This window comes from Bos taurus, chromosome 7 (assembly GCF_002263795.3).
Source record: "Bos taurus isolate L1 Dominette 01449 registration number 42190680 breed Hereford chromosome 7, ARS-UCD2.0, whole genome shotgun sequence".
Lineage (NCBI taxonomy): Eukaryota > Metazoa > Chordata > Mammalia > Artiodactyla > Bovidae > Bos > Bos taurus.
Window position 1 is genome coordinate 20082310 of NC_037334.1, and position 26065 is coordinate 20108374.

The following is a 26065-nucleotide window of genomic DNA, read 5'->3' on the forward strand; positions in this document are numbered from 1 at the left end:
GGGCCCCAGGACCCGAGACACACAGGGAGGCTTTTTCTGGCATCTAGAGCCAGGCAGACACACTGAGATCGATAGTGGGCAGGTAGTGCACCCTTCAGCTGAGTTAAATCCCAGGTTTCAGGGGTCCTGGCTATGGGTGAATGTCTCAGCCAGGGTCCTCAGCCTGGGACCTCCCATCATTGCACCCCCTGGAGTTGGGCAGGGACCAGCTTCTCACTCAATCCCAGAGGAGGCCCTGTTGTCACGGTAACCATGATCTCTCTGCCTCCCTGGTGCCTCCTCCCTCCACCACCAAGTCACGGGGACTCATCCAGGCTAGGTTCCACTTAGAATGTTTCCAAAAAAACGTGCCAAGAACCACCCCTCCCCCCTCCCCCCTTCGCCCCCGGCTTCCCACACACCTCGTTTCCTGATCTTCTGTGGCCAAAGCAGACCTGTGGGAAAAGGAAGGAATCCCAGCATGAGTTGCCTGTTTGGGAGCCTTGGCATTTGGCTGTGAGCCCTATGAGGCCCAACATGGCTGCATCCTGATCTGGCACAAAGCAAGCGTCAGCATGTGTCTCCTGTGTAACAAATGAGCCGAGGACGGCCAAGCCCCTTGGCTGCCACAAAGTGAAGTCACCAGTGTTGCCCCAGGCCCACCCGCCTGGAAGGTGGGACCCACCCACCAGGGCCTGCACAAAGGCCAGCCAGAACCTCCATCTGAGAGCAGATCCTGGTCTCTCAGGCACATCAGTTGCCCCTGGCCCCCGTGCTTGGCCTGTGATAGATGCAAGGTGGGAGGAGGAGGAGGGGACAGTCCCGGGCTATAGCCACTTCCCTCAAAGAGCCCAAGGACAGGAGAAGAAGGGTACAACAAGCAGCAACTGCAGGAGGCAGATGGCACAGAAAGAGACAGGGAAGGACAGGGCCATGCTATCTGTCTGCACATCCCAGGGGGAGGCACTAAAGGACTTTTATAATAACGGAGTCACTGGATTAAAAACAAATTAGGAGGGGATGGGAATGGAAGGGATTGCTTAGTTGGGTACAGGGTCTCCCTCTGGGCGGAAAGAATGTTTGGGAGAGAGGTGCTGGTTGCCCAAAATTGTTGTTCAACTGCTCAGTCATGTCTGACTCTTTGCAGCCCCATGGATTGCAGCACACTAGGCCTCCCTGTCCTTCACTATCTCCAGGAGTTTGGTCAAACTCATGTCCATTGAGTCGGTGATGCCCTCCAACCATTTCCTCCTCTGTTGCCCTCTTTAGCCTTCAATCTTTCCAAGCATACAGGTCTTTTACAATGAGTCGGCTCTTTCAATCAGGTGGCCAAAATATTGTAGCTTTGACTTCAGTGTCAGTCCTTTCAATGAATATTCAGGGTTGCTTGCCTTTAGGATGGACTGGTTTGATCTTCTTGCAGTCCAAGGGACTCTAAAGAGATGTACTAAATTCACATTAAAATGGTTTGATGGAGTAGGTCTTGTGGTGGGGCTTTTTTTTTTTTTTGCTTCACTATGAAGCATACAGGATCTTAGTTTCCAGACCAGGGATGGAACCTGCACCCCATGTAGTGGAAGTGTGGAGTCTTAACCACTGGATCACCAGGGAAGTCCCAAGGTGGTCTTATTTCAGCACCATAGTGACCTTAGATCACCTTCATCTGATGTTCTTTGGGCTCGGCAGCCCCTGGCAGGTGTGAGCTCTTGCCCATGGCCACCTGGACACTTACCTGTCTTCTGCCAGTCCCGCCTCTGCCTTCTCTTCAGACCTGGGCAGGACGTACTCCGGCTGCGGCCTCGCACTGGGAACAGAAAGAGGTGAGCAGGGGTAACCAGCTGGCTGAGTGGGCTGAGGGGCTCTTGGCTCCCACTCCCCTCCATCTGGGCTGCCGTGACCCGACAGCAGTCTGGAAAGGGTTTGCCTGCCCTGGGAAGTGCCGGGGCCCAGAGGGTGGAGCAAGTGATGGGATGGTCAGGAATTCATCAAGATGAAGGCCATGGGGAGAAAGAAAAAAAAAATGAGAAAAAAATAGAAAGAGAGATTTAAAAAAAGCAGAACAATAATGAAGACTAAAAGATAACAACCCCTGAGGGGTAAAACCAGACTCCAACAGCAAAGAGAGAGAAGAAAAAGAAAAAAAAAAATATATATATATATATAATAAGAAAAATATAAATAAGAGGGATCAGAATAATAACAAAGATTAGAAAATAATAGAATAAGAAACCACAATCACAGAAAACTGATCAAACTGATTACATAAACTACAGCCTTGTCTAACTCAATGAAATTATGAGCCATGCCGTGCAGGGCCAAGCAAGATGGACAGGTCATGGTGGAGAGTTCTGACAAAACGTGGTGCACTGGAGAAGGAAACGGCAAACCACTTCAGTATTCTTGCCTTCCCCATGAACAGTATGAAAAGGCAAAAAGATATGGCACTGAAAGATGAACTCCCCAGGTCGGTAGGTGCCCAATATGCTACTGGAGAAGAGTGGAGAAATAACTCCAGAAAGAATGAAGAGACAGAGCCAAAGCGAAAAAAAACCCCAGCTGTGGCTGTGACTGGTGATGGAAATAAAGTCTAATGCTGTAAAGAGCAGTATTGCATAGGAACCTGGACTGTTAGGTCCATGAATCAAGATAAATTGGAAGTGGTCAAATAGGAGATGACCAGAGTGAACATAGACATTTTAGCAATCGGCGAACTAAAATGGACTGGAATGGGTGAATTTAACTCAGATGACCACTATATCTACTACTGTGGGCTAAGAATCCCTTAGAAGAAATGAAGTAGCCCTCATAGTCAGCAAAAGAGTTCCAAATGCAGTTTTTGGGTGCAGTCTCATAAATGACAGAATGATCTCTGTTCATTTCCAGGGCAAAACTTTCATTATCACAGTAATCCAAGTCCATGCCCCAACCAGTAATGCTGAAGAAGCTGAAGTTGAACAGGTCTATGAAGACCTACAAGACCTTCTAGAACTAACACCCAAAAGAGATGTCCTTTTCATTACAGGGGACAGGAATGCAAAAGTAGGAAGTTAAGAGATACGTGGAGTAACAGGCAAGTTTGGCCTTGGAGTACAAAATGAAGCAGGGCAAAGGCTAACAGAGTTTTTCCAAGAGAACGCACCGATCATAGCAAACACCCTCTTCCAACAACACAAGAGATGATGCTACATGTGAACATTACCAGATGGTCAATACCGGAATCAGATTGATTATATTCTTTGCAGCCAAAGATGGAGAAGCTCTATACAGTCAGCAAAAACAAGACCTGGAGCGGACTGTGGCTCAGATCATGAACTCCTTATTGCCAAATTCAGACTTAAATTGAAGAAAGTAGGGGAAACCACTAGACCATTCAGGTATGACCTAAATCAAATCCCTTACAATTATACAGTGGAAGTGACAAATAGACTCAAGGGATTAGATCTGATAGACAGAGTGCCTGAAGAGCTATGGATGGAGCTTCGTGACATTGTGTAGGAGGCAGTGATCAAGACCATCCTCAAGAAAAAGAAATGCAAAAAGGCAAAACGGTTGTCTGAGGAGGCCTTACAAATAGCTGAGAAAAGAGAAGCTAAAGGCAAAGGAGAAAAGGAAAGATATACCTATCTGAATGCAGAGTTCCAAAGAATAGCAAGGAGAGGTAAGAAAGCCTTCATCAGTGATCAATGCAAAGAAATAGAGGAAAACAACAGAATGGGAAAGACTAGAGATCTCTTCAAGAAAATTAGAGATATCAAGGGAATATTTCATGCAAAGATGGGTGCAATAAAGGACAGAAATGGTATGGACCTAACAGAAGCAAAAGATATTAAGAAAAGGTGGCAAGAATACATAGAAGAACAATACAAAAAGGATCTTCATGACCCATGGCTTAACTGTGCAGAGGATAAGGCCCAGGTCCCCAGGAGGATCCCCAGGGCCCTGGGCAGGGGAAGAGCAGATGGATTCCCCTCTCTTCCACACCCAGGGGGACTCCTGCTCTGTCTCCTCTCTCACCTGCACCCACAGGACCTACATGGGCAGAGGGTGCCCTTGGAAGTGTCCCTGGAGGACAGAAGGGGTCCCAGAGAGTGGAGGGGGCCCGGATGGAGGCGGGCCCTGGAGGATGGAGGGGGCCCTGGGAAGGAGGAGGGAACTGGAGGATAGCGTGGTTCCCAGATGGTGGAGGGCCCTTGGAAGGGAGAAGGAGGGGGCATGCAGAGTATGGGGACCCTGGATGGTGGAGGGTTTCCTGAATGGTGGAGGGCTTGGCCTGGAGGGAGCAGAGAGCCCTTGAGGGCAAGAGGGGAACCCTGCGGAGCAGAGGGCCCAGTCCAGAGGACAGATTGGGGTCCCCAGAGGGATGAGGGGTCTCCAGAGGTGTAACAGGAGGGAAAGGGGCAGGGCACAACTTTTGAAAGAATGACATAGCCCAAGGACACAACATAAACCAATAAGAATCAAATAGGTCCAAGAAGGGAGACAAGGGGACTTTGATTAGACCTTGATCCTCGATCTGCAAGCTAAATGACACACCCAGAGGCACCACCACAGTTCCAAGGCACTGTCAAAAGACCAAGGAGTGGGCAGTTGCCCAATTCCTGGAAATCTCCACTCTTTCCCCAAAATAGTTGGAATAATCCTCCCACTCCTTAGCCTATGAAATTACCCACACTATAAAAACTAACCACACCACATTTCATGGCCGCGCTTGCCCTCTGCAATGGCCCACACTCTGTCTGGGGAGTGTACTTCTCTCTGCAACTGTGTAAATCCACCTCTTACCTGTCACTTTGTCTCTCACTAAATTCTGTGGTGAGACATCAAGAACCCGAGTTTCATTAGGTCCTGAAACAAGGCACTGTGGGTTTTGGCTGGGTTCGAGTCCCAATCTGACATAAAGGTCTCAGAGGGAGGAGGAAACTGGAAAGCAGGGAGTGGAGGGGGACCTGGGGGTGAGCCCCAGAGAGTGGACGAGACCAGGAGAGTGGCCTCCTGAAGGGTGGAGGGCTCAATCTGGGGGCCTTAGGAGGCTCCCCAGGGCTGAGCCCTCACTGTCACCAGCATCATTAGAAGGACTCTACCGAGCCCACTATTTTTGCCCAGTGGGCTACGCTGATCCTAATTCCTCATGATAACCTGCAGGATGAATTTTTCACTTGTCTAATATTATGCTGAGACTGAGCAGGGGAGCCTGGATTCCAGCCTGGGTCTGACTCCAACACCTCTAGAGAAGGCAGGGCTTTGAAACACATGCGTGCGTGACATGGGTCCCAGCTGAGTTGAAGCCGCCAGCTTCCCCCAGCCTTGACCCAGCTCAGCGGCAGCCCCAACCCGGCCAGAATACGGGCTGCTCTGCACATACCTTTCTCTCCTGGCCTTCAGCCGTTCCTCCTCGTACCTGGAAGAGAGAAAAAGGAGAAGGCTTAAGAGGTGGCTTGGGAATCCCCTCCACTCTGGGAACAGGAAAGCAGTCTCACTGTCACATCTGAACACATGCCAGGCTTCAGAGCAAACAGGATAGCCTGCAGCTACCTTACAAAGCCCCACCTCACCCCACCTCAGGGCAGGGATAGCTGTTTTACTGGCATATTCCAGTGTCTGGTGTTGCTGCAACTCAGCAGACATTTCTAGCATCTGCCCTAAACAAAGCCAGGATAAAGCAATTAATTATTAACGTGGCTTTGTCTACAGACACCGCCCCCCCCGCCCCCGCCACAAAGGGCCAGAGAGTCAATATTTTCAGCTTTTCATACCAGTCTCTGTGGCAACCCCTTGATTCTGTTGTAGCTTGAAAGCAGCCATGGATGGTTTGTAAATGGACAAGTGTAGCTGTGTGCCAATAAAACTTTATTTATAAAGACAAGCCAGGGGCCAGGACTCACTGGCCCCTCTGCCTACACTAGAGGAGCCAGGTCTGCTGTGTTCTGTCATTTCACAGGTGCCTGTTTCACTCTATTTTCCTCTGTCTTGCTCTCCCACTCAGGTCTGGTTCTCTGGCAGCCTGACTGGGCAGAGCATGGGAGGTTGGGAGATAAGCAGCTCTGGGGATGGATGATGTGGATGGAGGTGGGGCGGCGCTCCCACGGCGCAAGACACTCACTGTAGCACACAGTCTGGGATCTGCACGTGCTCCATGGGGATGAGCTGCTCCAGATCTTCCAAGCTGTGCACATACTGGATCTTGTTGATGAACTTGACGCTGGTGGGAGGAGAAGGAGGGACACGTCTGAAAGCCAGCCCTTGGGGTGGTGACTCAGGGTCAGAGGGAGCGATGGCAGCCAGGGATGTACATGCAGCCCTATTCCAGGATGCCCCAGCACACTCACCCAAACCTCCCTCTCAGCCCATGCCAGACCTCATCCCCTGCCCCTGGTGCGGGTACAGAGCAGAACCTGGGGTCTCTGCCTGCAAGAAGGGAAGGCTCCTGAGCCATGTGTCTGACACCAGTCTCCGCTGAGCAGAGAGTTGTTGTTCAGTCGCTCAGTTGTGTCTGACGCTTTCAGATCCCATGAACTGCAGCACACAGGCCTCTCTGTCCTTCACTATCTCCCTGAGTTTGCTCAAACTCACGTCCATTGAGTCGGTGACGCCATACAACCATCTCATCCTCTGTCACTCTCTTCTCCTCCTGCCATCAATCTTTCCTGGCATCAGGGTCTTTTCTAATGAGTTGGCTCTGCATCAGGTGGCCAAACTACTGGAGCTTCAGCTTCAGCATCGGTTCTTCCAGTGAACATTCAGGGTTGATTTCCTTTAGGATTGACTGGTTTGATCTCCTTGCAGTCCAAGGGATTCTCCAGAGTCTTCTCCAGCACCACAATTTGAAGGCATCAATTCTTCGGTGCTCAGCCTTCTTTTTGGTCCCACTCATATCCGTACATGACTACTGGAAAAACCATAGCTTTGACTATATGGACTTTTGAGCAGAGAGGAAAGGAAGGAAGAAAGCAGAGAGGGATGAGATGCTATTAATATCAGACTCCAGGCTCCATCTTCCCCAGGAGGTGCTCCTCTGTGTCAGTCTTCCCAAGAACACTTTCATGGCACCATCGTCACTGTCTGGTGGCACCAGTAGTCACTTGGGCATGAGACAGGTGCACGTGGGCACTGCTGATTCATCTTCCATTCTTCCAGGGTGAATGGCTTCTTCCTGTCCAAATCCAGCTCTGGCCACTGGCTACTACTGACGTGACTGATCACCAGCTTGGGGCTTTGAACTCGTGATTTTTTTTAAAAAAACATTACCTTAAATCTAATTTTGGTACAATGTCAAATAAACTCCTTTTCAAGGTCAAATCAGTTTTTCTAACAATGAGTTACGTTCTCTAAGGCTAAGAGAATGTAACTGTACAATAAGTCATAAAATAATCAAATAGGGACTTCTCTGGTGGTCCAGTGGATAGGACTCCGAGCTTCCACGGCAGGGGGCCTGGGTTCGATCCCTGGCTGGGGAACTAAGATCCCACATGCTGAGAAGCATGGCCAAAAAGTAAAATAATAAACAATAAAAAAAGGAACTAAAGAGCCTCTTGGTGAAGGTGAAGGAGGAGACTGAAAAAGCTGGCTTGAAGCTCAACATTAAAAAAAAACTAAGATCGTGGCATCTGGTCCCATCGCTTCATGGCAAATAGAAGGCAAAAAGGTGGAAGCAGTGACAGACTTTATTTTCTTGGGCACCAAAATCACTGTGGATGATAACTGCAGCCATGAAATTAAAAGACGCTTGCTCCTCGTAAGGAAAGCTATGACAAAAATCTAGACAGTGTGTTAGAAAACAGAGACGTCACTTGGCCGACAAAGGTCCAGATAGTGGCCGTGTCACACGGTATGAGGGATCTTAGTTCCCCCACCATGGATGGAACCTAAATCCCCCTGCACTGGAAGCACAGAATCTTAACCACCGGACTGCCGGGGAAGTCCACTTTTAAACTGTGTAAAACAACATATAGACTCCCAAGAGAGGAGCTGGAAAATGCTGATTAAAAAAGAAAAGACACATGACAACCCAGGTGGGTATCGAGACTCAGATCACGATCTCACCTGATGAAAGGGCGGGAGATGGCCAGAACGGTGCGGATGAACCAGGATGGGTGGACGATGATTAAGGACTTCAGGTTTTTCCGAAGTCTGTGTGGGGAGGCAGAGAGAGCAATATGGGCTCCCTGGGGGGACAGCCCCGGGGAGGGAGCAGCTAAAGGGTGTCACCCACTCTGTGAGCCCAGGCAGTGCTCTGATGATCTCCATTGATGGGGAGGAGACTGAGTCTTGGTTAAGCTAAGCCCACCCCCTCCACCCCTGGAAGAGTCTGCAGGTGGCAGAGCTGATGTCTGGCCCTGGCTCCCTCTTAATTTAGATTCTGAGCATCTGACTGTGTGGCCATGTGCGTGTGTGTGTAAGTCACTTCAGTCGTGTCCAACTCTTTGTGACTCCATGGACTGTAGTCCACTAGGCTCCTCTGTGCATGAAATTCTCCAGGCAAGAATACTGGATGGGGCTGCCATGGCCTCCTCTGGGGGATCTTCCCAACCCAGGGATTGAACCCACATCTTTTATGTCTCCTGCACTGGCAGGTAGGCTCTTTACCACTAGCGCCACCTGGGAAGCCCTTGCATGGCCACATCACCTCTCCTTCCTGAAAGATTTTCTAGGGCCCCCAGTTCCAAGCACCTGCTACGGGCGAGTTGAACTGCAGGGGTCTTTGTCTGGTCTCCCTCTTTGTCTGGGAGCAGGATCACTGCAGGGGTCATTAGCTAAGGTGAGATCATATCCCAGCAGGGCCTGCCCCCTAACCCACAGTCACTGGGGTCCTTATAAAAGGGGGCATTTGCACACAGGCGTGCACAGGGCCGGTTCTCCCTCACAGTTCCAGAAGGAACTGACCTTGCAGACAACTTGACCAAAGACTTCTAGCTTCCAGAACTAGGAGACAACACACGTCTGCTGTTTAAGCCGCCCAGTCTGGCGCTTTGTTATGCCCGTCCCAGCCGCGCCCTTTCAGAGTGGGGGGGGACTTCAGTGCGCGGGTCCCACCGCACGCTGAGGCCGTCCCCCAGCCCCATGCACTCACCTCCGGTCGATCATCTGGTAGCACTTTTTCAGCCAGCCAATGCCCGGCATCCTCCGCCGGGGCGTGGCGCCATTCAGGTACACGATCATGTAATCTTCTGCCACGAGGAGCTCCAGGCTGCTGATGACGTACCTAGTCACGAGGCACAGAGGACCGGGGACCCGGAAGGACTGGCTCAGAGTCAGGAAGCCCAGTTTCCCAGGACTAGGTCCTGTGGCCCCCGTCCTTTCTGTTTCTACCTGCCCTGGCTGTGTCACACCTGTTCAGGTGTTGTTGGCTGTCCTGGCATGCTCAGCAGGATAGCGGGGGAGGGGAGCAGAGGACTCCCAAACACCCCCAAATCTGGGTCAGTGGGCACAATGATAGTAGTAGTTACTATCTTACTGAGGAGTTTTGTTTGTTTTTTTTTTAAACTGAGTCCCTTGGACTGCAAGGAGAGGAAACCAGTCGATCCTAAAAGGAAATCAACCCGGAACATTTCGTTGGAAGGACTGAAGCTGAAGCTCCAGTACTTTGGCCACCTGATGGGAAGAGCCCACTCATTGGAGAAGACCCTGATGCTGGGAAAGATAGAATGCATGAGGAGAAGGGGACCACAGAGGATGAGACGGCTGGAGGGCATACCAACTTGATGGACATGAATTTGAGCAAATTCCAGGAGACAGTGGCGCCCTGCAGTCCACAGGTTGGAAAGAGTTGGATACAACTTAGCAACTAGACAACAATTTTTTTGAGTGTTTACTAGGTGCCAAGTGATTTATACTCTTGAACTCATCTAATGGCTCCATTAATTCTGGAATGTAAGTTTCAACAGCTCCAGATGCCCTTGGGGGACTAAACAACAATTTTTTTGAGTGTTTACTAGGTGCCAAGTGATTTATACTCTTGAACTCATCTAATGGCTCCATTAATTCTGGAATGTAAGTTTCAACAGCCCCAGATGCCCTTGGGGGACAAACACCCACAGCCAGTGGTCCACTGCACCTGACTTCAGGGACCTGGGGTCCATCCCAGCCCTGTCTCCCCTTAAGTGATTTCAGAAGAATCTTCTCCTCTTTCAGCCTCCACTTCCCCATCTGTAAATCAGGGAGACTGGGCTCCTTGGTAAGTCAGGCCGCTTTCTGATCTGACCTTCCATGGGTACTTCCTCTTCCTCTGACCCACCTGGCACCCTCAACTGCCCCCCCACCCTGCTGCCCCCCGAGGAAGAAGGAAATCTTCATAATAATGAAAATCGGAGTGATAACGATTTGCTGAGCTCTTACTGTCATCTGCCAGGTATTTTTTTTTTTTTTTTCCACACCAGGAGGTATATGGGATCTTAGTTCTCCAACCAGGAATCAGACCCACGGCCCTGCATTAAGAACCCAAGGATGGTGTGGTCTTAACCACTGGACACCAATGAAGTCCCAACAAGGGCTTAATTATCTGTCTCCATCCTAGCAAAACTACCTGTGTGTCCTTGGGCAAGTGACTTAACCTCTCTGTGCCTCAAGCACTGCAGCCACAGAATGGGAGGCAACTGTAACTACCCCACAGAGTCTTGTTGGGGATGGAACATGCTCTCACATACAAAGCCCTTAGCATTGTGGCTACCGCATAGTGTGCATGCGTGCTCAGTCACTTCAGTCGAGTCTGATTCTGTGTGACCCTAAGGACTGTAGCCCGCCAGGCTGCTCTATCCATGGGATTCTCCAGGCAAGAATACTGGAGTGGGTTGCTGTGTCCTCCTCCAGGAGATTTTGCCAACCTAGGGATCGAACCCATGTCTCTTGTGTCTCCTGCATTGGCGGGTGGATTCTTTACCGCTGAGCACCCCGGGTGGGCTTCCGTAAATGCCAGTGATGATGACAATAGCACCAGTGAGGCCCAGCGGGCAAGCAGAGGACTCAGATGCAGGTCTGCCCGTGGTCCAGCCCTTCCCTGGTACCAGGCAGAACCACCCAGTGTGATCCTTGCTGCCTGTCCTGCCCACCGGCTGGGAACCTCAGAACTGTGGGCAGCTGGGATGGAGTGGCCAGGTCACTTACAGGAAGAGGTTCTCCATGATGTAGTGGTAGTCAGGGGAGCTGCTGTCTGGGAGGAAGCAGGCAGCAAAGACGATAATGGCATTGAGACCTTCTCCGTAGTACCCTGTGGAGAGGCAGCTGGTGAGCAGCGCTGGACAGGGCTGGGCAGAGCCCTCTCCCAGCTCTGAGTTGCCCTGTGCTCTACCACATGCATGCGTCTCATAGCTGGCCAGCCCCCTCCCACTCACTGCCCATACTCAGAGGACACAGCTCGGGGCCCCAGCACCCTGGCTAAAGAAGCCAGAAAACACCTTCCATGGGGGATGCCAGCCACCCTCATGGGCACCTCTGGTGTGCCCCCACATGTCTAAGCCTTGCCCCCATGTGAGTTTCATCCCTGCACACCTAGACACTACAGTTTAACATCCCCCTGGCTCAGAAGACGAGACCGAGGTTCAGAGAGGACCACTGCTGGGCCCTCTAGTTGTTGGAGCCAGGAGGGGGCCCTCAGGGCATGGTCTCACCTCCATGGGTCACCACCCTCATGTAGGGCCGGATCATGTGTAGATCGATCCGGTGTTCCTGTTCCCCAATGATCACCGTCCTCCACAGACGCCCGTTGGCTGCGCTGCCGTCCTCCGCTGAGCCGTCCCCAAACAGATCCGCACTGTCCCCAGGCATGTTCTTGGCAGCAGCCACGGGGGTGTCATCTGGAGCAGGGCAGCAGGGAGGGTGAGAAAGAGGGACGCCTGAATCTGGATATCTCGTCCCAGCCTCCCTCTCTGGGCTGCCTTGGCCGCCCGTGGCCACAGAGCCTCTTCCTCTCCTCCCCAGGCCAGAGGAAGACCACTCATCTCACCCTTTTGCTGGGTAGAGCCCATTTCTTGCTGGGTGACCTTGTACACATTTCTTCCCTCTCTGGGCTTCTCGGGGGTTCTTAACCACTCTTGAAATTATCTGTCTCTTGCCCATCTGTCATTCTGCAATCTTCCCACCTCAGAAAATAGCCTGGCTGTTTTCCCAGCTGCTCAGGCCCCAAACCCAGCTACCACCTTCGACCTCTTTCCCCTTCATATTTCACATCCACCCAACAAATGCTGTGCTTCTGCTTCCATCCCCATGGACACCACCATTGCTACCTTTTAAAAAAGTACTTATTTGGTTGCGCCCTCTTTGTTGCAGCATGCAGGATCTTTAGTTGCAGCATGCAGAATCTAGTTTCCTGACCAGGGATCGAACCTGGGCCCCCTGCATTGGGAGCATGGGGTCTTAGCCACTGGACCACCAGGGAGATTCCCTGTTGCCATCTTTCTGACCTGTGTTCTTGCCTTGGAATATCAGCCCCAGTAATACCCATCCAGTGAGGCCAGTCCCGACAACCCTGCCGAAGAACCCTCCTCACCCTAGGAATCCTGGTTCAGGGTGTCTTGGGCTGGGCATTGTGGACATTCAGGGCCAGTCACTGCCTTTGGGGGGCGTCCTGGGCACTACAGGGTGTGGAGCAGCATCCCTGATCCCACCCCCTTGATGCCAGGATCCCCCCAGTTGTGACAACCACAGATGCTCCCAAATGTGGCCCAGTGTCCCTTGGGAGGGTTGAATTGCCCGAATGAGCCCCCCTACCCTTTCCCATCACCTATTTCTCCCACAGCACCAGCGACCAGGTGCAATTACCTTGTGTCCATTTGTTCTGTTACCCAGAGCCCTGCTTTCTGACTGCCCTGAGAGCAGGCAGGCACCGTGTTTTCCCGACGGATCCCTGCCCTCTCTACCCTACCTCCACATGGCAATCAAGACTCACTTCACGTACACTTGTGGAATCAGGGGGCAGCCCCTCCTTCTGGTCTTGATCACTTTTGATCAAGTGAATTGGGTGAAAGACAAGTCTCCCAGCAAAGTACACAAGTCCACGAGAGAATGCACATGGAGTCCCAGGGCCTGTTTTGGGAGTCTTGGGTTGGAAGCCCTGCCCCAGGCCTTCCCTGGTGTGCCAGTGGTTAAGATTCCATGCTTCCAATGCAGGGGAACAAGTTCCATCCCTGGTCTGGGAACTAAAATGCTACACAGCATGGCCAAAAAAACCCCCAAAAAACAACAAAAGAAGCCCTGACCACCTTGAACCTCTGGGAAGGGAGGGGCGGGGGGACTCTGGCAAGATGGCCCCAGAAGCTCAGAGGAGCACTGGGGTCTGATTTGGGGATTGGGTAGGGACGGTAAGCGACCGACCTCACCTTCCCACTCCAGCTCATTGCCGTTCCCCAGGAACTCCAGTGAGTCGGTCTCATCAGGGGTCTCAATGTCATCCACGTTGATGTCCAGGTCATCGGGGGTGTCCAGGAAGTCATCTGACAGCAGGGAGCCCTCACTCTGGTCCAGGGAAATGTTGATCTCAGGGGCCACCAGCGTCTTTCGCTTACGATGAGCCCCGTTGAAGTTCAGCGTGTTGGGAGGGGCTGTGGGAGAAAGGGAAAACGGAAAGTCAAAGCAAAACCAGTCGCTTGTTTTTTCTTCCCCTTCTCCTTTTCCAGACCCTACAGAGATCTGCTCTGCCCTTCCGTGGGGAGTGCTTAGAAATCAGACAACATCCTTTCACAGCAGCAGTTAATGGAACCATCCAGCTCGGATGTCAAGGGCAGACACTTGGACATTGGACAGTCCTGGGTTCAGAGCCTGACCTTGCTACCCACCAGCTCTGTGACCCTGCAGTGCCACCTTGCTCTGAGCTTGACTCAGTTTTACCATCTGCAAAATGGGACTCACAGGTGAGTTGAGCCAAGGTCAAACAATGACATGGAGATTAGACCCCAGGCAGCCTGGTCTCCAGATTGAGCTCCAGATCTGCCAGTATCTGCGCCTTTTGTTCCTTTTTGCTAAGGCTGATGGAGAATGTCCGAGTTCTGCTTTTTGCCTTTCTGGGATGTATGACTCTAACAATTAACTTTTGGTGATCACATAACACAGGCCAGGCCCTAGCCCACATTTTCATGTTCTGACTTCTCTAGACAGATACATGTGTTCAGTCATGTCTGACTGTTTCCCACCCCATGGACTGTAGCCTGCCAGGCTCCTCTATCCATGGGATTCTCCAGGTAAGAATATTGAAGTGGGTTGCCATGCCCTCCTCCAGGGGATCTTCCCGACCCAGGGATCGAATCCGTGTCTCTTGTGTCTCCTGGATCTCCTGCATTGGCAGGTGGATTCTTTACTGCTGAGTCAGTTGCAACCTTGCTACTGACCCATTGGACAGATGAGTAAACGGAGGCACAGGGAGGCAGGATCTTGCTATGTCACTCTGAAGCCCATGGGGGTGGATATTCCCCATGGTTTGGACCACTTCCTCCTAAAGACTCTTAGCCTGGACTCTGGTCTCCTTATAAAAGGTGGTTTCACCTCCTGGGCTGTCCCCAAGGGGTTAAAACCATCTAACAGCCCTTGGAGCAGAGCTAACCCCTCAGGCTTATGGGGTTTACAAGGGGAGGAAAGCCACCCCCTCCCCCAAAGGCAGCTCTGGGAAAAGAGGCTGACCTTCCAGAGACCCCAGAAATTCTCCGTTTCATTACATAGCCTTTGAAGACAAAATCAATAAACGAGTCGGAGAGTCCCTCACCAACTCAATGGACATGAGTCTGAGCAAACCCCAGGAGACAGTGAAGGACAGGGAATCCTGGTGTGCTGCAGTCCATGGAGTCGCAGAGAGTTGGACACAACTGAGCGACTGAACAACATCAAGGAGAATCTCGCCCCTCTCTTATATTGGATGACATTCATAGATCCATAATTAAGTGGACCACATTTTTTAAAAGTATTTATTTTTATTTATGTATTTGATTGTGCTTTGATCGGTCTTACTTGCAGCATGTGGGATCTAGTTCCCTGACCAGGGATCAAACCCATGTCCCCTGCATTGGAAGCTTGGAGTCAGCCAATGAACCACCAGGGAAATCCTTGGACTACCTTTTGTTTTCATTTTGAATCTCATATTTTTTTTTTTTCACTTTGAATCTCTTGATCCATAAGCAACAGGTCAGACTGCTTCGAGAGACACTGCGGTATAGAAATATGCATTTTGGCAAAAAATTATAAAGACGCAAGTTACAGACCTCCCTTGTGGTCTAGTGGTTAGGAATCTGCCTGCTAATTCAGAAGACACAGGCTCAATCCTTGACCTGGGAAGATCCCACATGCCTCAGATCAACTAAGCCGAAGCACCACAATTACTGAGCCTGCACTCTAGAGCCTGTGCTCTGCAATAAGAGAAGCCACCACAGTGAAAAGCCTGCATATTGCAAATAGAGAATAGCCCTCGCTTGCTGCAACTAGAGAAGGCCCTTGCACAGCAATGAAGGCCTCAGATCAGATCAGATCAGATCAGTCACTCAGTCGTGTCCGACTCTTTGCGACCCCATGAATCGCAGCACGCCAGGCCTCCCTGTCCATCACCAACTCCCGGAGTTCACTCAGACTCACGTCCATCGAGTCAGCGATGCCATCCAGCCATCTCATCCTCTGTCGTCCCCTTCGCCTCCTGCCCCCACTCCCTCCCAGCATTAGAGTCTTTTCCAATGAGTCAACTCTTCGCATGAGGTGGCCAAAGTACTGCAGTTTCAGCTTTAGCATCATTCCTTCCAAAGAAATCCCAGGGCTGATCTCCTTCAGAATGGACTGGTTGGATCTCCTTGCAGTCCAAGGGACTCTCAAGAGTCTTCTTCAACACCACAGTTCAAAAGCATCAATTCTTTGGTGCTCAGCCTTCTTCACAGTCCAACACTCACATCCATATGTGACCACAGGAAAAACCATAGCCTTGACTAGATGAACCTTTGTTGGCAAAGTAATGTCTCTGCTTTTGAATATGCTATCTAGATTGGTCATCACTTTCCTTCCAAGGAGTAAGCATCTTTTAATTTCATGGCTGCAGTAACCGTCTGTAGTGATTTTGGAGCCCAGAAAAATAAAGTCTGACACTGTTTCCACTGTTTCCCCATCTATTTCCCATGAAGTGGTGGGACCGGATGCCATGATCTTCGTTTTCTGAATGTTGAGCTTTAAGCCAACTTTTTCACTCTCCTCTTTCACTTTCATCAAGAGGCTTTTGAGTTCCTCTTCACTTTCTGCCATAAGGGTGGTGTCATCTGCATATCTGAGGTTATTGATATTTCTCCCCGCAATCTTGATTCCAGTTTGTGTTTCTTCCAGTCCAGCGTTTCTCATGATGTACTCTGCATATAAGTTAAATAAGCAGGGTGACAATATACAGCCTTGACGAACTCCTTTTCCTATTTGGAACCAGTCTGTTGTTCCATGTCCAGTTCTAACTGTTGCTTCCTTACCTGCATACAGATTTCTCAAGAGGCAGATCAGGTGGTCTGGTATTCCCATCTCTTTCAGAATTTTCCACAGTTTATTGTGATCCACACAGTCAAAGGCCTTGGCATAGTCAATAAAGCAGAAATAGATGTTTTTCTGGAACTCTCTTGCTTTTTCTATGATCCAGCGGATGTTGGCAATTTGATCTCTGGTTCCTCTGCCTTTTCTAAAACCAGCTTGAACATCAGGAAGTTCATGGTCCACATATTGCTGAAGCCTGGCTTGGAGAATTTTGAGCATTATTTTAGTAGCGTGTGAGATGAGTGCAATTGTGCGGTAGTTTGAGCATTCTTTGGTATTGCCTTTCTTTGGGATTGGAATGAAAACTGACCTTTTCCAGTCCTATGGCCACTGCTGAGTTTTCCAAATTTGCTGGCATATTGAGTGCAGCACTTTCACAGCATCAGCTTTCAGGATTTGGAATAGTTCAACTGGAATTCCATCACCTCCACTAGCTTTGTTCGTAGTGATGCTTTCTAAGGCCCACTTGACTTCACATTCCAGGATGTCTGGCTCTAGGTCAGTGATCACACCATCGTGATTATCTGGGTCGTGAAGATCTTTTTTGTACAGTTCTTCTGTGTATTCTTGCCATCTCTTCTTAATATCTTCTGCTTCTGTTAGGTCCATACCATTTCTGTCCTTTATCGAGCTCATCTTTGCATGAAGTGTTCCTTTGGCATCTCTGATTTTCTTGAAGAGATCCCTAGTCTTTCCCATTCTGTTGTTTTCCTCTATTTCTTTGCATTGATCGCTGAAGAAGGCTTTCTTATCTCTTCTTGCTATTCTTTGGAACTCTGCATTCAGATACTTATATCTTTCCTTTTCTCCTTTGCTTTTCGCTTCTCCTCTTTTCTCAGCTATTTGTAAGGCCTCCCCAGACAGCCATTTTGCTTTTTTGCATTTCTTTTCCATGGGGATGGTCTGGATCCCTGTCTCCTGTACAGTGTCACGAACCTCATTCCATAGTTCATCAGGCACTCTATCTACCTAGCACAACCAAAAATAAATAAATAAATAAAACGAAAAAAAACAAACAAACCCATAAGTCATGTTTACCGAGTGTCTGCTATATGTGAGGCACTGGCATAATTTCCTGCTCTCACCATGACTTTGTGTGATGGGAAATATTACCCATTTTACAGATGGGGACATTGAGGCAGGGACCTTCCCAGGGATAAGACCCCAGTCCTCTCAACTTACCCTGCCTTTTTCAGGGGAAGTGTGTTGGGAGCAGTGAATCAGGCGTGCTTGATTTAAAATACTGCTTAACCTGGTGGTCATTGCTTAAGAATCTGTCTTTCAATGCAGGGAATTTTGTTTGATTCTGGCTTCCCTGGTAGCTCAGATGGTAAAGAACCTACCCACAATGCAGGAGACCTGGGTTCAATCCCTGGGTCAGGAAGATCCCCTGGAGAAGGGCATGGCAACCCACCCCAGCATTCTTGCTTGGAGAATTCCATGGACAGAGGAGCCTGGTGGGCTGCAGTCCATGGGGTTGCAAAGAGTCGGACATGACTGAGTGACTATTTTCATTCATTCATTCTTCCAGGAACTAAGATCCCACGTGCCGTGGAACAAAGAAGCCTGTGCACCACAACTAAGACCCAACCCACCCAAAGAAATAAATATGTTAAAAGAATACTGCTGCTTTTGCTGGTGGGATCAGGTTGTGGATCACAGCATGGTGACTGCAATATTGAAAGTGCAGGGAACCACAGAGGCAGGAATGTCACCATGTGGACCCAGAGGAAAGGGCATTGAACCAAAGAGGATGATTCTTCAGCCTTAAAACTAATGGAATTTGCCTTTAAGAAAATCTAGTGGAATTTGCTCTGCCAAATTTCAGACTCGCTGGGACTTGTGACCCCTTCATCCTTCCAATTTCTCCCATTTGCAGTGGGAATATCTATTCTGTGCCTGTCTCACCTTTGTATTTTAGAAGCAGAGAAATTGCTTGATTTCATAGGTTCACAGTTGGAGAGGAATTTTGCCCCAGGATGAATCACACCTGAGTTCCCTGCCCCGACGCCCCTACACCTTGAACCCTTCAACTGATTAAATGTGGCCCACCCACACAATGACAGGCAATCTGCTTTATTCAAAGTGCATGAATTTAAATATAAATCTCATTTAGAAAACTCCCTCAATGGAAATATCTAGAATCGTGTTTGACCATGTAGCTGGCTTCTATACAATTAACGTTCACATCCCCCGTCTCAAGTTTCTTAAAAAAAAAAAAATTTATTTGCTTATTTATTTTTGCCTGCACTGGGTCTTGTTGCTGCATGCAGGCTTTCTCTAGTTGCAGCGAGCAGGGGCTACTCTAGTTGCGGTGCGCAGGCTTGTCACTGAGGTGGCTTCTCTTGTTGCTGAGCACGGGCTCTAGAGTGTGGGCTGGGTAGTTGTGGTGCATGGATTTAGTTGTTCCACATCATGTGGGATCTTCCCAGATCAGGGATTGAACCCATGTCTCCTGCATTGGCAAGTGGATTCTTTACCACTGAGCCACTAGGGAGGTCCCTCAAGTTCCTTAACTTAATCCTATCTGCAAAATTGCTTTTGCCACCTGAGGGAACATTTGTGGTTTCCTAGAATTAGAATCTGGATACCTTTGGGGGCCATCATTGAGGCAGTCACACCTAGGAAGTGAGGTACTGTTACCACACACCCCTCGTTTTACAGAAGTGGGAAGTGGAGGCCCAGAGGGGAGAAGGGAGTCACCCGAGGTCACCCTGTGGGGATGTGACAACACTGGGCAGAGAATATATGCTCAGGTGGGAAAAATGGCTGGTACTCTAGGGTGACGAACCATTCAGATCCATACAGATTGGCCCCAGAGAACTGGGACAACTTGATGTCCCTACCTGGCTCATGGACATAGTATGGTACGGGGGTGGGCAGAGTTGGTACTCGCTGCTGTGTGACATCAGGGATGTGGCTGTCCGTCTCTGGGCAATCTTTCCTCTCTAGGGTGGGCTCTGTGATGGGCTGCATGGGGGAGATACAGGCAGAATGGGAGCTCTCAGCAGGACTCTGCCAGGAGATGCCATTGAGGAGAACATGTGTTTGAGGTAGCCCATCTGGCTGCCCTAGACCCCCTGTTTTCAAAGTCTTGGCCTTTGGGTCCTCAGACCCATGAGCCCTTTTGAGTGCTCAGGGCAGGAGAGCCCTCCTGATTTTATGCCTGGCATTCCCCTGGGCACTTTACATAAACCATCTCATTTAATCCTTGTATACCCCTTCTGTGGAAGGCTCACTACCTGCATTTAGTACATAAGGAATTGGAGGCACAGAGAGGCTGAGCCACCAGTTCAAGGACATACAGAAACACCACACACTGACTCCACACACATCTCTGTGTCACCACCACAGTTGCTTTTCCCTACAGGCCTTGGAGCTGAACAACCTCCTTTTGTGACATTCCACCCAGGAGGCATGGCCTCTGACATTTCTACAGTTACAGTCCTGGGCAGAGCCCAGATCATGTGCCCATTTCTGCACACATGGAAACTTACAGGACGTGTCTTCTGTGGGGCTGCCAAGCAAGTCCATCCCCGTCTCTTCTGGGAGTGGCCTGCAGACCCAGCCGGGAGTGGACACCAGCCACCAGGCACCACAAGTCCAGCCGCAGAAGCGTGGAGTTCAGACAGAATGATAGCAACAGAATTTGTTTAGTGTTGGGAAATCATTGGGAGAAAATACACCTGTTCATGAGCACAGAAAATCACAAACCATCAGCGCCAGAGGGCTCTCATCAGATCATCTAACAAATATTAAGCTTTTTTCTAATACTTTTTTTTTGATGTGGACGATTTGTTGGGCTTTCTTGGTGACTCAAATAGTAAAGAATCAGCCTGCAATGCAAGAGACCTGGGTTCGATCCCTGAGTCAGGAAGATCCCATGGAGGAGGGTATGGAAACCCACTCCAGTATTCTTGCCTGGAGAATCTCATGGCTAGAGGAGCCTGGTAGGCTGCAGTCCATGGCAGGGCAAAGAGTCAGACATGACTGAAGCCTCTAACATACACACATATTGAATGTGTTACACTATTGCTCCTTTTTAAAAAATGTTTTGATTTTTTTTGCCGCATGTGGGATCTTAGCTCTCCCACTAGGGATGGAACACTTGCCCCCTGCATTGGAAGGCAAACCAGGGAAGTCCCATAAACCTTTTTTTTGGATAGTAAAAGCTGGGGCCCAGAGAAAAGGAAGGTCTCATCTATATCATATTTGGAATATAAGCAGCATTCTTCATGGGCTGACCCCACAGGATTTGGTCTCTGATGAGCCAGAAATTGTCCGACAGACATAGCAGACAACTGAGGGAGCTCTCCATGGCCCATGCTGGACAGGCCTGACCAACAAAATATATCATAAAGTATTGGATGGTGATTCAAAGTACAAAATAAAATGTCCACAAGTCCATATAGAAGTAAGCAAGTGACTGAATAAATAAACATGGGGAGAAGAGACAAATTTTTCTTGCACAGAAGAATTTCAAATAATGTATGTAAATACTCTAGCCCCAAGAAGATGGAGAGTAACTTCTCTGTCAGCATGAGTTGGGCACGGTGACTTCCTTCCAAAGGGGACAGTATGGGAAAAGGGAGGCGTGACTCTACAGTCGAGACACCTGACCAGCACGACCTCAGCCCGGGGACCCAGGTCAACACCAAAGAAGAGTTATGCTGATGACAGGCACCCCAAGATGATGGATGAGACAGCCCCTCACCTGTGTCCTCCCCCCACACCCAGCGCTCCAGTGTCACCATGAGAAAAACACCAGACAAACTCCCACGGAGGGAAGTTCTACCAAATCTCTGACCCCAGTCCTCCTCAAAGCCGTCAAGGGCATCAACAACAAGGGAAGTCTGTGATGGACTTCCCTGGAGGTCCAATGGTCAAGACTTCGCCTACCAATGCAGGGGGCGAGGGTTCGATCCCTGGTCAGGGGAGCTAAGATCCCACATGCCTCCTGGCCCAGAACTTAAAACAGAAGCAATGTTGTAACAAATTCAATAAAGAATTTTAAAATGGTCTACATCAAAAAATCTTTTTCTTTTTTAAAGTCTGAGAAACTGTCACAGCCCAGAGAAACCTAAGGAGACATGATGACTAAATGTTACGTGGGGTCTTGGGTGGGATCCTAGGAAAGAAAAAGAATATTAGGAGAAAATTGCTATGGATATCTCAATAAATTGTGGACTTTGGTTAATAATTATGTGTCAATACCAGTCTATTAATTGTATCATAAGTATCAGCCTCATGTAAGATGTTAATTACAGGAGGTGTGTGTTTGGAAGTTTTCTGTAATATTCTTGCAACTTTTCTGTAAATCTAAAGCTACTAAAAAGTAAAATTTTAAAAAGAGAAAGGCAGCCAGCTATGCATCTGTGCCCCTTTAATTGGTGGAGCACGAATTTGCAAAACAAGACCTGCTTTTCCTGGCAATGCTCAGACTGTTTTTCGGACCAGAGCTCACTCTGCCGGATTCTGACCCATGTGCTCTGGCTCCTTTGCTCCCCAGGGAAATACTCAGGCAGAAGGGTTTGCAGAGCACACGGGTCTGTCAGGGGCTCCAGCTGCAGGGCCTGCTGACGCAGGGAGGCACTGCAGCGGTAATTCATCTTTACAACTCAGCAGTGCCAGCTCAGCAAAACGGGGAACTGTTTTGATGGAGAAGGACAGTAGGGCGTTTTTTCTTTTCTTTTCGAATCGTGGTGCTGCAGAAGACTCTTGAGTCCCTTGTCAATCCTAAAGGAAATCAACCCTGAAATTCATTCATTGGAAGGACTGATGCTGAAGCTGAAGCTCCAATACTTCGGCCACCTGACGCAAAGAGCCAGCGCATTGGAAAAGATCCTGATGCTGGGAGAGATTGAGGGCAAGAGGAGGAGGAGGCGACAGAGGAGGAGATGGTTGGATGGCATCCTCAACTCAATGGACATAACCTTGAGCAAACTCTGGGAGATAGTGAAGGACAGCCTGGTGTGCTGCAGTCCATGGGGTTGCAGAGTCAGACACGACTTAGTGGCTAAACAACAACATGGACACATTTATTCTATCGCCTCTGTTCTTTGTAGGGCATGAGCTGGCACCCTCTGCAGGATGGAATCTAATCATGCTTCTTCCTCCACACCCTTCCCCCACCCCGCCCACCTTTCTCCCATTCACCATCCTTTGAATATTCTTTGAGTAACCACTATCTTCCAGGAGTATTGGTGGGTCTTGGAGGTAAAGGATGAACTGGGTGACGCCCTGTTCTCATGGAGGTCAAAAGTCAAAACTAAGCAGGGGTGCAAAGGAAATGAAGACACACATCTATACAAAAACTCATACCCGAATGCTTTACAGCAGTGTGATCACACTGGAGACATCCCAAATGCCTATCAAGTGATGAGTGGATAAACAAAACAGGGTCCATCCACAGACTGGAATATTATTCAGCTTTGAAAAGGAGAAAAGCGCTATCACTGGCTACCATGTGGAGGGACCCTGAGAACAGGACGCTCGGTGACAGAAGCCAGATGCAGAAGGACACATAGGGTGTGATTCCATTTATATGAGACATAGAAAACAGGCAAATCCACAGACACGGAGAGTGGGTTTGTGGTTGCCAGGGAAATGGGGAGTGGCTGCTGATGGGGATGGTTTCATTTTGGGGTGATGGAATGTTTTAGAACTAAATAAAGTTGATGGTTGCACAACAGATGAATTGTGCATTTAAGATGGCTATTTTTGTATTATGGAAATTTCACTTCCATTTAAAAAAGCAAAAAACAAGGTTCAGATTAAGTCAGAAGGTTTTAAAGAGGCATCTTCCTTTCAGATTGAGATAAGACAACTCCCATGCCCGTTTCATGTACACATTGCTCTGCACCTCTGGTCTGTAGCTGACACCCATGCTCTGAACATGGGGAAGGCAGCTGGTAATTCACGAGTACGTCCAGGGTTCCAGAGGACAGGTGGCACGCCACCTACTTGCAAGGTTACCCGAAATTGTGCTCCCAAATTGCAGACTGGCAGCTGATGAACCGCCGCTAGCTCTGTCCTGCCCACACAGCATTTCACAACATTTTTAACTCGCTGTCAAATCAGAGATGAGACACAAAAAGCCTAGATTTCAGTCTGTTCTTGAATCAGATCTGCCCTCCTTGTATGGTAACCGCCACCAGGAGCTGACTGTCCACCACCCCTGCTCACCTGGATGTTGAATTTCCTTCTAGTTCCTTTTTTTCATTGACTCTACCTTCCCTGCCCCCGTCAGTTTGAGGCTGAAGTCCTGTTGTGCTAGAATCAGCTAGAACCGTCATCTACCCCACGGCAGGACACTCCCTGTGTTGAAATGTTGACATCTTGTTGAAATGCATCATCTTATTTGCTCCTCACAGCATCCCTGAGGCAGGGAGAAGACCGTTTCACAGAGGAGGAAACCAAGGTTAAACCAGGGAGAGTAGGGAGGTCTGAACCATTCACACCGGCTGAGCTGAGTCCAGTCACTGCCCACTACTGCCCCCTTGTGCCCAGTCTGCACATGTGCACCAGCCCCTCTGATCCACAGTGCTGCAGCTTTCAAGGCCAAGTGTTGTTCAGTTGCTCAGTTCCATCTGACTCTTTGTGACCCTATGGGCTGCAGCATGCCAGGCTTCCCTATCCTTCACCAACTCCTGGAGCTTGCTCAAATTCATGTCCGTTGAGTCGGTGATGCCATCCAACCATCTCACTTTCTGTCGCCTTCTTCTCTTCCTGCCTTCAATTTTCCCAGCATCAAGGTCTTTTCCAGTAAGTCAGCTCTTCACATCACAAGGCCAAAGTACTGGGGTTTATTCCCCAAGCATCAGAAAGATCTCAGCTTCTGCAGACCTGAAACCTCTTCACAAACTCCAAGTGGATCCAGATGGCTCCATGTAGCACCTGCCTTCTGTGTTAGGAAACCCATGTGAAAAGTGGGGTCCCCCGACTCCACCAGGTGTACAGTGTGGCTTAATCCTTCTGGCGTGGGTTGGCTTGCATCCCCTCAAAACGTAACTCAGGTCTGATCTCCCAGTACCTAGGAATGTGACCTATTTGGAATAGTTGCAGACATCATTAAGTTATGATGAAGTCATACGAGACTCACTGATGGGCTCATAAGAAGAGGGAAGTTTGGACACACACACAGAGGAGAGGGCCACGGGAAGATGGAGGCAGATGCAAAATCAAAACTACAATGAGGTACCACCTCACACTGGTCTGAATGACCATCATCAAAAAGCCTGCAAACAATATATGCTGGAGAAGGTGTGGAGGAAAGGGAACCCTCCTACACTGTTGGTGGGAATGTAAGTTGGTGAGTCACTATGAGAACAGTATAGAAATTCCTTCAAAACCTAAAAATAGAGTCACCCTATGATCCAGCAATCCCACTCCTGGGCGTATATCCAGAGAAAACCAAAATTTGAAAAGATGTATATACCCTTATGTTCATTACGGCAGTATTTACAATGGCTAAGACGTGGAAGCAACCTAAATGCCCACTGATGGATGAATGGATAAAGAAGATGTGGGACCTATAGACCATGGAATATTACAGCCATAAAAAAGAACAAAATAATGCCATTAGCAGCAACAAGGATATACCTTGATATTGTCATACTGAGTAAAGTAAGTCGGACAGAGAAAGACAAATATCATGATATTGCTTATATGTGGAATCTAAAAAAATGGTACAAATGAACTTATCTACAAAACAGAAAGAGTTACAGACGTAGGAAATAAACTTATGGTTACCAGAGGGTAAGTGGGGGGATAAATAGGAAGATTAAGATGGACATGTACATACTTTGCTGTTGTTCAGTCACTAAGGCAAGTCTGACTTTTGTGACTCCATAGCCTGCAGCACGCCAGGCCTCCTTGTCCCTCACTATCTCCTGGGGTTTGCCCAAGTTCATGTCCATTGAACCAGTGATGCTATCCCACCATACACACTACTATACATAAAATAGCTAACTAATAAGGACCTATTGTATAGCATAGGGAACTCTACTCAGTACTCTGTAATGACCTATATGGGAACAGAAGCTAAAAAAGAGTGGATACACGTATATGCATATAACTGACTCACTTTGCGGTACATCTGAAACGAACACAACGTTGGAAACCAACTACATGCCAAAAAAATTTTTTTAAACTAAAAAATAAAACACAAGCTTAAAAAAAAAAAGATGGAGGCAAGGAGTGATGCATCTAGAAGCCAAAGAACATCAAGGATGGCCAATCACCACCCGAAGCAGGAAGAGGCAGTGAGGATCCTTCCCCAGCACCTTCAGAGGGAGCTATGGCCCTGCTGACACCTTGATTTTGGATGTTTAGCCTCCAGAACTGTGAGAGAAAATGTCTCTTGTTTTAAGCCAGTTTGTGGTACTTTGTTAAAGCACTATCCAAATTTCCCTTGTGGGTGTTCCTTCTGGACATGACGTCTGTGAACCCTCCAACCTGACACCTGTGATCTAACCAGGCTCTCTTACATACTGCAGTCCCTACCATGCCAAGGTCCTGTCTGTCCCAATGCCTTTGCACATCCTGCCCCCGCTGACTAGAGGGGCCACTTCCTGCTTTCTTTGCCCCGTGAAATTTGCTTAGCCTTTGAGGCTGGGTCAGT

At 49.0% G+C, this 26065-nt stretch overlaps 1 protein-coding gene across 3 annotated transcripts in view; it reads right to left on the reverse strand.

Moving 5' to 3' along the window:
* ATCAY (ATCAY kinesin light chain interacting caytaxin) overlaps positions 1–26065 on the reverse strand; it is a 42060-nt gene that overhangs the window by 4683 nt on the left and 11312 nt on the right. For 2 of the 3 annotated variants that reach the window (XM_005208927.5, NM_001082429.2), the window contains 10 exon segments: positions 19941–19999; positions 13287–13508; positions 11580–11765; positions 11077–11179; positions 9047–9178; positions 8020–8106; positions 6080–6178; positions 5342–5377; positions 1712–1783; positions 402–434 (listed from right to left, as the gene is read on the reverse strand). In XM_005208927.5, coding sequence (XP_005208984.1) covers positions 402–434; positions 1712–1783; positions 5342–5377; positions 6080–6178; positions 8020–8106; positions 9047–9178; positions 11077–11179; positions 11580–11765; positions 13287–13508; positions 19941–19999 — 1029 coding nt within the window. 3 annotated transcript variants of the gene reach the window in all.